Source organism: Arvicola amphibius, chromosome 6 (assembly GCF_903992535.2).
Source record: "Arvicola amphibius chromosome 6, mArvAmp1.2, whole genome shotgun sequence".
Lineage (NCBI taxonomy): Eukaryota > Metazoa > Chordata > Mammalia > Rodentia > Cricetidae > Arvicola > Arvicola amphibius.
Window position 1 is genome coordinate 144,801,536 of NC_052052.2, and position 13,017 is coordinate 144,814,552.

Here is a 13,017-nt window from a genome sequence, read left to right on the forward strand (position 1 = left end):
TCAGTGACGAAAGGGCTCGGGCCGTTCAAAGGCGGCTTGAGGGGGCGGGCGGCCGCTGGAGCTTGACGTTCGGTTTGGAACGAACCACCTCCCCGAAGCCTCGGGAGTGTCTAGCCACCAGGCGCCTCCTTCTGAGGGACGCCACGATCTAGAACGGAGGCTGAGGGTGGGGCTGATACGCGTCGCCAAGCAGCCTCTCCCCCGCGAGCTCGCGAATGGTCCGCGCCTGGAGTGCGCGCGCGGCTTGAAGCTCCCGGCGAGCTAGGCGCCCTGACAGAGCTGTGGGGCGCAGCTTCCCCTGCCGTGCGGCGCTCCGGGTGCCATGGACTCTGAGACCCGCCAACTGCACGCCCTGGAGGCGGAGGTCGCGGCGCTGCAGCGGGAGTGCACTATGCTGCCAGAGCCATGGGAGAAGACGTCCGGAGCCAGGTATGTGGCTCCTGTCCCCCACCTCGGGCCCACGCGTCGTAGCACCCGGCAGACTTGGCAGCTACCTGACAGCTCGGGGCTCCGACTCCCTGCACTCCGGGTCCTGAACAGTGTAGTAGGAGACCTCCCGAAATGTCAGCTTGGGTCAGTATTGATTCTGTGAGGACAGTGACCTCAGAGTGTGAGCCCTGCGTTTGGGGTTCATGGCTTGATTGCAATCAGCAGAAAATAATTTTCTTAAGGGTTAGTTTTGCCTGGATGATGACAATCAGTAGGAAAGTCTTCCTTTTCTTTAAGAAATCTCGTCTTCGGGAAACAGTATTTAGTTGGGCTATTTTTATAGTTTTGCAGATTTTCTTACTCTGTAGGTCAGGAATTCGCTCAACCTCACTTCAAGCTCATGATCCTCCTTCCGTCCCTACCCCCAGCGGTGGGGTTATTACCTGAGCTGCCAAGCTTTGCTCTAGTTGGCTTCCCCTAACTCTGGTTTCATGGATTTGTTTTTGTGGGTCACCTAACTATGGTAAAGTGTCTTGATCATTTTGATTATGCTAATAACTTAAGGGTTGGGGGTATATAGCCCTGAGGCAGGGCAGCCTAGTATGGACAAGAATCAGACACGGGACTGGTGGTGGGGATGAGGTGGGTGGGTGGTGGTATAGTTAATGACAGAAATTCGTCTGCAAAATAGCTTAGGTGAAATAAATTGGAAAGTGTGATGATCCTCTGATTAGGTGATACTGTTAACCCCTGTTTAAAGGTAATCAAGCTGAGGACCAGAGAGTTAAATAGGAAAATCCAAAGTCCAAGCATTCTCTTCAGTTCAAAGAGAAGAAGAAAGAAGGAAGCCTGGAATTAACAGTGATTAAATATCTTAAACCTGAAAACAAACTACCTTTTATTAGGTATAATTTGGTACACTTGCAGAGAATGGGATTTTCCTGTGTTGAAAAAAAAAAACTTTGGTGTGCAGGAATTTGTGGAGAAGTCTTAAAGAAAATAAAATGAGAGAAAGTTGTAACTGATGAAAGAAAAAGAATTGTGCCCTGGCCTATATCTTCTTCCACAAGCAACAATATGAGACACTTGCTACTGATTCAGGTGTGACCCACATGTTGGAAGCTTTGGATTACCTATGAGTTGGCGAAACCACCAGACTGACTCCACTCCCACTTACCAAATTAGAATTTGTATTTTATCAAGACAGCCTGTTTCCATACCTTTGTATGCATACTTAAAAGTTTGAGAAACGAAAGCTGGGTGGTGGTGCACACCTTTAGTCCCAGCACTTGGGAGGCAGAGGCAGGCAGATCTCTGAGTTTGAGGCCACCCTGGTTGAAGAGTGAGTTCCAGGCCAGAAGGATTGTTAAACAGAAAACCCTGTCTCAAAAAACAAAATCAATTGATCAAACAAACAAAAAGAATTTGAGAACCACTGTGTCTGTCTTACCGTAGAGGAAAATAGTTTCTTTACTCACCACAAGATGTCGATAGAACACAGTAGATTGTTTATGTAGAACCCTCAGTAATAGAGTTGAAAGTTAGAAGAATTTACATCAGGGAAAATAGTAAATGTCAGTCCAAAGTGTGTGGATTTAATGTGACATTTTTCTCACTATCGTGAAGGATGATTGAGGCCTGTGTACCAAGCTACTTAATTTTTTAAATGATTATTGCATGTGTCTTGTGTGTGAGTGATAGCACGTGTGTGTTGTGGCATATATGTGGAGGACAGTGTACAGAACAGACACTTTCAAGTGTCATTTCTCTCCTCCAATGGGGATAAAACTTCTGTGTCAGACTTGGGCAAAAAGTACTTTTACCTACAAAGCTGTCTTGCCAATCCTCAAAAATGCTTTTAAAATGATCTTAATGGTTGAAAGGGTTGGCAGCTGGAATAAAGTTGTTTAGTTATAACCATGTGCCCACACTGATTCCAAGATTGCATACCTTCAGATCCTGACTTTGCTATTGGCTGAGTGATCTTGACTTAGTAATTGCCTCCTCCTGTGCTTCAGATTTTCTCATGCTAAAGTTTCTTTTGCCTAATTGCTTCCACTGTTACATTGACTAGAAATGATGATTTATATTCCTTTTCTTTATTATTATTATTTTTTAGTTAGCATACAAAGTAGTTGATTTCATCATGGCATCTTCTTACATATATGCTGTTATTTTTTGCTCCCATCCATTCTCTTTCGGCATCCCCCAAAGCTGGTTCTCTTGCACACACACACACACACACACACACACACGGTGAGGCGGAGAACAAGAATTTTAAATCTGGGTAAGAGAAAATAAGTTGTATTCATCCTTTTGACTTATTTGATTTCATATAACTTCCTGTTATCTCCATTTTCATGAATTTCTGAAATGTTCTTCCCTCCCCCCGTCTGTCTCTGAGTAGAGTCGATTAGTAGAGTTGATTTTTTTTTTTATATCATTTTACTTGAAAGTTCCTAAGATAAAAAAAGCTTCAGAAAGTCCTGTTCTCTGACTGCATGTATGTCTATGTACTCGGTGTGCCTAGTGCCCACTAGAGACCAGATCAGGGGGGCATCATAGCCCCTAGAACTGGAAGTAGACTTGTAAGCCGCCATAATTGGGTCCTCTGGAAGAACCGCCAGTGTTCTTAGCCTCTGAGCCATCTCTCTAAGCCCCACCTTCAGTACTAGGGTTAGAACCTAGAGGGCAATTTGTATAGTAAGTAAAACACTTAGTAGTCGCCAAGTGACTATATCTGATATTTGCTTTTCAGGAAATCATTTCAAAAATTTCGCCAGTCAAATTCTGAGGGATGGGAATCCTTGAAAAACCTGAAAAGCCAGCTTGGACATTTAAAATCTGAACTCTCTTTTCTAAGTAAACTTACTGGCATCAATATAAAAAATTACTCCAAGATTGAGGACATTACAAACACTGAAGTGACGGAAATGGGTAAGTATTATTTTTTAACCTGGATGTGATTTTTTAAAATTTATTTTGAGTGTGCGTTGGGGCGGGGTGCATATGTCACAGTGTGCTTGTGGAGCGCAGAGGACAGTTTTCAGGGGTCTCTTCTCTTTCCACCTTGTTGAGGCAAAGCCTGTCTTCTAGTGTCTGCGTAACACTCACCAGGCTCCATGGCTCCCCTTGCAGATCTCTTCCTCCTTTTTTTTCCCTCATATATTCCAAGGATCTAATGTAGGTTCTAATGCTTACAAGGCAAAATCCCTACCAGCTGACCAAACCCTTAGCCTTATTCTTACTCTTTACTTTAAAAAAAAAAATCTGTTCATATTTAAAAAATACTGAAATTTAAGTATCGTGGTGGAGGGGGTGACTTTGCTGTGAATTCATTCCATTTAGCAAATGGCTCAATGCGAAACAAATTATTTCAGAGATGATTTTCACTAAATGAAAGCTGTCCCGCCTACAGTACCTTTTCTTTTAATAATTCTATACTTGAATAATAATTATTAAGTGACATGCTGGTTTCTACATTACACAAAGGCATGATATACATATATTAAAATGAGATGTGGCATGAATGCATTTTGGGGAATAAATATTCAAAGGAAAGAGGCTAGGATAAAATTTTAGAATTTTTTAATTGTTTATTTTCTTTGGGTGGTGGCATATAGATTTTTTTCTCTTTTGTATTCCCATGTATTCCCAATTTTCTAGAAAAATAAACTTTATTACTGCAATGAAAAACAATTGGTCTATTCAAATTTAAAAAGCACTTAGAGTTTATTATAATGTGTATATATGTAATTCATATGTGTTGTATACTTTCATAATGAAAAAAGCAAAATTTAGACTAAAATCACAGTATTTATGTGGGCCTAGGCATCTCATTTGCAAATTAAGTGATATGTTATTTCTAAGATTACATTCAAGATTCATCTTTTACCACATTTTGACTTTTTATTACTTTTTAAAAATTACATTTACATATTTATGTGTGTATGTGTGAGCACACATGACTTGTGTCAAAGTTAGAGGAATTGAACTGAATTGAACCATGTGGGTTCCAGGTATCAAAGCTGGGCCCCCCTTTTTTAAATTTTTTTAAATTTATTTTTATTGAGCGCTACATTTTTCTCTGCTCCCTTCCCTGCCTCTCGCCTCTCCCCTCCCTTTCCCTTCCCCTTCAACCCTCTCCCAAGGTCCCCCATGCTCCCAATTTACTCAGGAGATCTTGTCTTTTTCTACTTCCCACAAAGCTGGGCTCTTAAGCTTGGTGCCAAGTGTTTTGATGCCCCCAAGCCACCATATAACAAGGCTGGTCCTTTTTTTGGGGGGGGGGGCAAAGCCCAAGATCACCTGGATTTTCTTCAGTATTATACTCTATGAATTATGGTTTTTTTTGTTTTTTTGTTTTTGCAAATGGGGGAAGGTGGTTCGAGACAGGGTTTCTCTGTAGCTTTGGATTCTGTCCTGGAACTCGCTCTGTAAACTAGACTGGCCTCGAACTCACAGAGATCCACATCTCTCTGCCTCCTGAGTGCTGGGATTAAAGGTGTACACCACTACTGCTAGGGGAAATCTTTGTTTTTATTGTGTATATCTGTGATCTGTTTTGAATTTTTCTAAAAGTCAGTGTTTAGATTTATTTTTTGCATTCAGATTTTATTTTTTTGCATTTTAGTTCTCCTAGATCTTCCATGTCTGTGCACTATCTAATCCATTCATCGGGTTTTCAGCTTCCAAAATGAAGTTGTTCCTTTCTTTCCTGGCTTCTTTATCTTTGTAGTGTTGTGTCCTTCTCAAAAAGAACTTCCTTAGTAAAACTACATACCTCCATGTAGTCAGGATAATTCTTATTTTTTTTAAGATTTCTTTATTTTATGTAGATGAGTGCCTTTATGCCAGAAGAAGGCATCAGATCCCACTAGAGATGGTTGTGAGCCACCATGTGGTTACTGGGAATTGAACTCAGGTCCTCTGGAAGAATGGCTAGTGTTTTTAATCTCTGAGCCGTTGCCCCAGCACCTCAGGGTAATTCCTAACTCTCTGGACGTAAGAAATAGTCTGTGGAGCCAGGTCATGGTGGTGCACACCTTTAATCCCAGCACTTGGGAAGCAGAGGTAGGCAGAGCTCTGTGAGTTCAAGGCCATCCTGGTCTACAGACAGAACTACACAGAGAGACCCTGTCTCAAAAAACAAAACAAAACAAAAAAGAAAGAAAAAAGAAAGTCTGTGATAGAAGATGAGGGAAACTTTCAAGGTACTATAAAAGTGGGACATCTTGACTTGGGTACATGAGTAAACACATGTAAAAATGATAGAGCTGTTAAGAGTATTGCATTTTAAGCATTTAAATGGTACTTGTGATATTTCAAACATACCATTTGAACTCATTTTTGTACTAGGTTTTTTCTTTGGTGCCACCAACTAGCTCCAAGTCATGACATGGAGATTTATTAGTTTTGAATGCTTGACCTAGCTTAGGCTTGTTTCTGGCTAGCTCTTTTAACTTAAATCAACCTGTTTCTCTTCATCTGCATTTTGCCTTGGGGCTTTTTCCCTTTTGTTTCTGTTTACTCTGTCTAGCTGGTGGTGACTGCCTGGCTGGCTGGCCCTGAGCATCTCCCTCTTTTTTCCCCTTATTTTCTCCTCCTCCTGTCTTGTTCTCCTATTTATTCTCTCTGCCTGCCAATCTTGCCTATCCCTCTTCTGCCTAGCTATTAGCATTCAACTTTTTATTAGACCAGTCAGGTGCCTTAGCAAGGTGAAACAACAACACATCTTTTCATAATTAAATACAGCAGAAACAAATGTAACACTTTTACACAATTAAAGTAATATTCCACAGCATAAACAAATGTAGCACATCTTTGCCTCGTTAAATATTCCACAAGACATTTTAGTGGGATTTTTGTTGTTGTTACTATTATTTGGTTTGGGTTTTTGTTTTGTTTTTATTTGTTTGTTTTAAGATGGTATCTCTTTATGTAGCCCTGGCTAGTCTGGAACACATAGCAATCCTCATGCCTCTGCTTCTCTAGTGCTGGGATGATTAAAGATGTGCAACATCATGCACACCTTTAGTGGACATTTGAGGGGTAAGAAAAGTAAACACACAGATTTGTTATTGTTTTTAGCTATGTCTTGAAATAACATTGTGGTAATGTAAAGGACCATGAAACCAAAGTAAAAGAGGCATGAATATCTAGTTCTGAGTTTTGGAAAATGCCAATTGAATCTTTGAAATGTGAGTTAGAAAGGTGGACATATTAATGGATTAGGACAAAAATAGCTTCCTCCTGGCTGGGAAAGTACCTTCTGTGTCGTAATACTAGAGTCGGGTGTATATCAGGAGCCAGAGGCCAGCCATAATGCTCCATATATGATTATAATGGTAATGAGCTCATTTGGAAACTGTAGGGAAAACCAGCTAGTATTACTCTGGTATAATTGTGGTGATAACAGTAATGTCAAAATAAATCCACAAACAAGAAGGTAATATTGAAAAAATTCAGATAGGCAAGATGGACGACTCAGCAGATAAAGGCGCTATCACCCAGCCAAATGACCAGAGTTTACACACTGGAACCCACATAGTGGAAGAAGAGAACTGATCCCTCAAGTTGTCCTCTGACCTCTACATGCATCACACACACACACGTAGACACACATACGCATGTGAATAAATATGAAAAAAATTTAAATAAAGGCTAGGTGTGGTGGTACAAGCCTTTAATCCCAGTATTCTGAAGGCAGAGACAGGCCAGTCTCTGAGTTTGAGGCCAACATGGTTTACATAGTGAGTTCCAGTATAGCAAGGACTATATATATAGAGAGATACCCTGTCTCAAAATAAAACCAAGTAAGTAAATTTTAAAAAATGAAAATAAAACATATGACAGTTAACATGATTCAGACTTATTTAGTGTTATACTGTGTGTGTGTGTGTGTGTGTGTGTATGTGTGGTGTGTTACTTACCTTAACTAGATAGACTTGAGAACTTGAAATTATACATTTTCTGTAATTCTCTTTTATAAGACCAATTTCTTTGACATGATCATACAGATTTTTTTAAAAATTTCTTTATTTTATGTGTGTTGGTGTTTTTGCCTGCGTGTATGTCTGTGAGGGTGTCAGACACTGGAGTTTCAGTTGTTAGCTGCCATGTGGGTGCTGGGAATTGAACCTGGATCCTCTGGAAGAATAGGCAGTGATCTTTACCACTGAGCCATTGCTCCAGCCCCAGACCTTCCAGATTTTTTTAAATTGACTGCTAATGTATACTTTTATAAATCTACTTGCAAGTAGATAGTCATGTAAGTAAGTATTTGAAGAAATGTATTCTTTTACATAAAATATTTAATTTTCTAATTAACAGATACAAAGAAGGTTCTACAGAAACACAGATTATCAGGAAATTGCAGCATGGTTACATTTCAACTGGAATTTCAGGTTCTGCAAGTTGAGGTAACTTGAGCATGTTGTGGTAGCAGACTTTTTTTCCTATGAGAAGCAGTTCTCATAGTTAAGTCACTACAGTGGTTGAGATGAGAAAGAGTGTGTAAGCCAGGGTTTCTTTATAGCACACTGCTAAAAAAAATTTTAGAGTACCTTCTTGTAGACAGATTTTTCTTTGGACCACTAGCTCACAAAAAACACAGAGATTTAAGACTTAAGAGATTGGCCTTAGTTTAGGCTTATAACTTATAAGTTCTTACAACTTAAATTAATCCATATCTTTTAATCTACATTCTTTTACATACGTGACTCAGTTACCTTTACTCTATACTACCCATCCTGGGTTAGGGTTGGGTTAGGGTACCCTGACTTCTTCCCAGCGAGCTCTCTCTGCCCAGAAGTCCCATCTATCTCTCCTGCCTAGCTATTGGCTATTCAGCCTTTTATTACACCAATCATACTAATACTTCTTCACGTTGCACAAATATTCTACAACACTCTCTCAACTGAAGATGATGGAATTGGTGCTGAGCCTTTATGTGCTTTATTTTAAGCTAGGTAGGAAATGGTTTTAGGATCCCAATGGAAGTCTCTGAGGTTATGAAATCAGTTTTTGCATGCTGCCAGCAGTTAGCTGATGGGGAAACTATTATCTTTTAATTATTTTTGTGTAACAAATTTCCTAACAGTTATTATTTGGAATAACAAAAAAACTACCTTTTTTATGTGTCAGGAATGTGGGAACAGCCAAGTTGGGTGTCCTTGTGTAGGGTCTCTCAGGTAGCCATCATTTTGGGGTCACAACCATGTTGAAAGATCCTGCAGGTGATTTTGGACTGCCAACAGACACAGGAAGACATGCCTTTGGCTTAGACTTCAAGGTAGTGTAGTAGACAGAATCGTCATTTGTAGCCCTGTGGGCTGGAATAGAACAGCTAAAGCAGAACAGGCTCAACAGCCAGAGGCTGCCTCTGAAGAGAGTCAAATCTAGTCATAAGTTTGAGAACCAGCCTAGCTGGACACATGCTTTGATAGCAGAAGTTTCAACCATTTGGTTTTGCCATCTGGGTTTATAAGAAATTTTTACAAAGAACAGAGCCAGGAAGGATAGAAAGGCTGTCTTGGTCTCATATCAGGTGGATGAAGTGTGGACAGACTGTGGTCACCTCAAGTTCTGTAGACAAGCTGTACTCAAGCATTCAGTCTCGGGTGCCAGGATTCCTTATTCTAGCTGGATCCTCAGCCATGGAACAAGCCCCAAATTGTGTCTTTTTTTTTTTTTTTAACTGGGACAGATGTCAATGACTCTGTTAGTACCCTGTGTCTACATGTCAGAGAGCCATATAATAAAAACAATTCAAGCATGAAGTTCAAATGTGTAGGCTTTGAGCTTTTTCTTCTCTGTGCTGTTAATGTCACTTGCTGTTATTAGCCTGGGGCAGGCTAAGGATGGGTTGTGGACTATCTGATGACAGAGCTCCCAACAATCACTCACTTCAGTACCACCCTTCACTATTACCAATGTGACCAAGAAAACACAGCGTGGTGTTCCAAATACCAGCTGAACAAAATACATTCGTTAATTCAAAAATACAATTTTCATCTCAATGAGATACAGTAAAGTGGGGAGATCTCTACTATAGGCCTAAGATGCTCTCTGGTGACGTTCTTAGCCTGCTATGTTGGTGGAAGCTAGTGGTCTGTCAAAAGTTAATAGGTTCTAAATAGTTTTTATATGTTAGTCACACAGGAGGGAAAGGAATGGCTATTTGGGGGACTAAAAGTAGCCCAAGACAAATTGTAATTTGGCTCTGGACTTGAAACATTCCAAACTCTCTACAGTCATCAAAGCTCTAATGAGTCTTGCGAAAGGTTTCATCTTGAAGGTGTCGCTTCTTTCTGAGAACTTTGACTCTCATAACAGTTAACATTTTCACATGTTAAGGCATACTTGATGATCTTTTTTGAGACAAGGTTTCTCTGTGGCTTTGTGCCTGTCCTGGAACTAGCTCTTGTAGACCAGGCTGCCCTCGAACTCACAGAGATCCACCTGCCGCTTCCTCCCAAGTGCTGGGATTAAAGGCATGCGTCACCACTGCCTGGCTTGATGAGTGATCTTATTTAAGTTATACTGTTCTCAAATGGACACCAACCTTAGGGCACTACAGGGTCACTTCATGACCTACATGAAGATCTCTGTTAAAGAGTGGACTGTAGCATGAGCCCAATTGATTGTTTCATCAGGTTGAACAGCCTGTTTTAAGGCCCCATGTTTTCCTTTGTGTGACCTAGGAACTCTTAGGTTTTTCCCACTGTAAATAGTTATATAGTCTGACCAACTGAATTTCCTTTGTTTTTGACCAATTTTGTTTCTCACCTCAGGTTGGTACTATACCATCTGTTTTCTTGCATGGCGGTGTCCATTTATAGGTGCAGACTAGCCTGTGGCAATTTGGTGGTATCAGACCATGTCAGCTTCTTCTCTTAGGACTTCTGTAGTCTAGTATGCAGACATGTCTGGTAATTGACTCTGATATCCTGTTGTTGGCCTTAAGGTCTTGTTGGCGTTTTCTGTTTCAGATGCTTATGTCTTTGTCATGTGTATTTCAGCACGGATGTGTGAGTTCACATGGGTCCGAGAAATGAAGACTGAGAAACACATGAGAATGAACTTAGCCTCTGTGGCTGCAAGGGGCTCAGTTTCGGTGAACTGAAGCTCCTTACCCTTTGCCTCTCAGCATCTTTATTTTTTTCTATATTTACACTTTAGCTAGTAGATTCTCATATTTAAAAACAAACTGATAGAAGCTTCTGACAATACATTGCCAGGTGCAAATACCTGATTGATGAGGTACCATGGTTTTCTAGGTTTCCTTTAAACCAAGTTTTGCATAGGCTTTATATCCGTGGGGAACTCTCAGTCAAGATTCACATTGGGCAACGAAAGGTATTTGTAAAGGAAGACCTAGAGGCTGTGTGAAAACTCCAGAGCAAGGCCAGGTATAACCCAGCAGGGTTTCATGGCTTGTGGAGGTTGCTTGTTATCCCTCTGATGCCAGGTTTGCGGGACATTATATCATATGTCTTTCACAGTTACTTCATGGTTTCCTGGAGAGAAATTTTGCTATGAACAAAACAAGGCTTGTTTTGAAAAGTTTGTTCACAAATCCAATTGAACACAGACTATTCCAAGTTTGATCTGAACAAGGAGTTAAGTGGAGCTGTACTTTTCAAGATGTGTTGTGTCCAAAGATTAATTATGTTGTCATTAGTGGGACTGGGCACAAATGATTACTCAAATCACAGTGTTGAGTTCTGTACTTTTGTCACTGTAGGCCAATGAAAATTCAGGGCAAGAAAGCATTAGGCACACTAAATGGTTTCTGCCTTACGTACTTTAAGGATGCAGAAAAATATGAGAGGAACTGTTGAAAGTTTTTGAGAGACTGAATACTGCAATTCAGTTTCCAAAGAGACGGTATGGTTCATATTTAAAATTATATAGGCATTTTGATGACTACTTAGTTTTTTGCTAACAATGTGCTGTAGAAAAGCGTGCTTTCCTTGGCTCTCTTGAGCACCCATTTTCTCTCTGGACCTTTTAAAATTTATGACTCTTAAAGGAACACTGGCGAGTAAGATGTTGGAAAGAACTGCAGATAGCTGTGGAACTAACAGGGCCTTGGGGATCTCTTATATAGGAGTTGTCAATAGTTATTGGACGAAAGCCCTTTTTATATTTCTTTGTTTCTCAGAATTTGAACAAAAGGGGCTGGAGAGATGGCTCAGAGGTTAAGAGCATTGCCTACTCTTCCAGAGGTCCTGAGTTCAATTCCCAGCAACCACATGGTGGCTCACAACCATCTGTAATGAGGTCTGGTGCCCTCTTCTGGCCTGCAGGCATACATGTAGACAGAATATTGTATACATAATAAATAAATAAATATTTTTTTTAAAAAAATCTCTATCTCCTCCCCTTCTCCTCCCCCCTTCCCTCCCCTCCCTTCCACCCACACCCCCACTCCCTCCCTCTCCAGGCCAGAGAGCCATCTTTAGTGAGGTCTGGTGCCCTCTTCTGGCCTGCAGTCATACACACAGACAGAATATTGTATACATAATAAATAAATAAATAAATATTTAAAAAAAAGAATTTGAACAAAAGGAAGTAATGAGGATTTTTTTTTATTAATAGCTTACTTTATTGGGGTGTGTGGGGGTTGGGGGTAAGGTCTTGCCTTCTTCAGCTTGGCTTTGAACTCAAGTTCATCTGCTTCAGCCTTCTAAGCACTTCAATTCCAGGCATGTGCTGCCACACTCACTGTGTAGGTAGTAGAAGTCCTCCTTATAGATTTACTGGGTTCAAGGCTGAAGAGATGGCTAAGCAGTTAAAAGCACTTGTTGCTCATACAGAGGACCTGGATTCAGTTTCTTTCACCTACACGATGGCTCACAACTATCTGGAACTCCAGTTCCAAAGAATCTGATGCTTTTTGACTTCTGAGGGCACCAGGAATGTACATGGTACACATACATACATGCAAACAAAATATTCATATGCTTTAAATCTTTTTAAAGATTCTTTCTTCCCTGCCCAAGACAGGGTATCTCTGAGTAATAGCTCTAGCTGTCCTGAAACTCCCTTTAAAAATTAGAATTGTGAGGTCAAAGGAAATGTACATATAAATTGAGATTGATTGATAAATGTAGATATCTTCTAAAATGGTTTTACTGTTGTGCTGGTTAGATTTATATTGTCCTAAAGTCACCTGGGAAGAGAGAATTTTGAGATCATATTGGCCTGGGGATATATTTATGGGAGATTGTATTGATTGATGCTTGATATAGATGACACTATCCCTAGGCAGATGGTCCTGAAATGTATAAAAAATCTAGCTGAAGCAGGCAGTAGTGGCACATGCCTTTAATCCCACTTGGGGGACAGAGAGGAGTCGATCTGAGTTCAAGGCCATCCTGATCATCTACATAGTCAAAAAACAAAACAAAACAACAGCAACAAAATATCTAGTTGAGCCTAAGCTAGTAAGCAGCCCAATAAGCTGCATTCCTCCATTGTTTCTGCTTTAATTTCCTGCTTGAATTCCTGTCCTGACTTCCCTGAGTGACTGACTAACCTGAATGTGTAACATAATACATTTTTACCCTCCCACAAGTTGCT

General features: G+C 40.4%; 1 protein-coding gene across 1 annotated transcript in view; it reads left to right on the top strand.

The window, feature by feature from the left end:
• The first annotated feature begins 25 nt into the window (after positions 1-25).
• LOC119816415 (centromere protein P) overlaps positions 26-13,017 on the top strand; it is a 206,149-nt gene continuing 193,157 nt past the window's right edge. Inside the window, exons 1-3 of the mRNA XM_038333036.1 lie at positions 26-429; positions 3,188-3,366; positions 7,762-7,850. Coding sequence (XP_038188964.1) covers positions 323-429; positions 3,188-3,366; positions 7,762-7,850 — 375 coding nt within the window. The 5' untranslated portion in view covers positions 26-322. The remainder of the gene's footprint in view (positions 430-3,187; positions 3,367-7,761; positions 7,851-13,017) is intronic.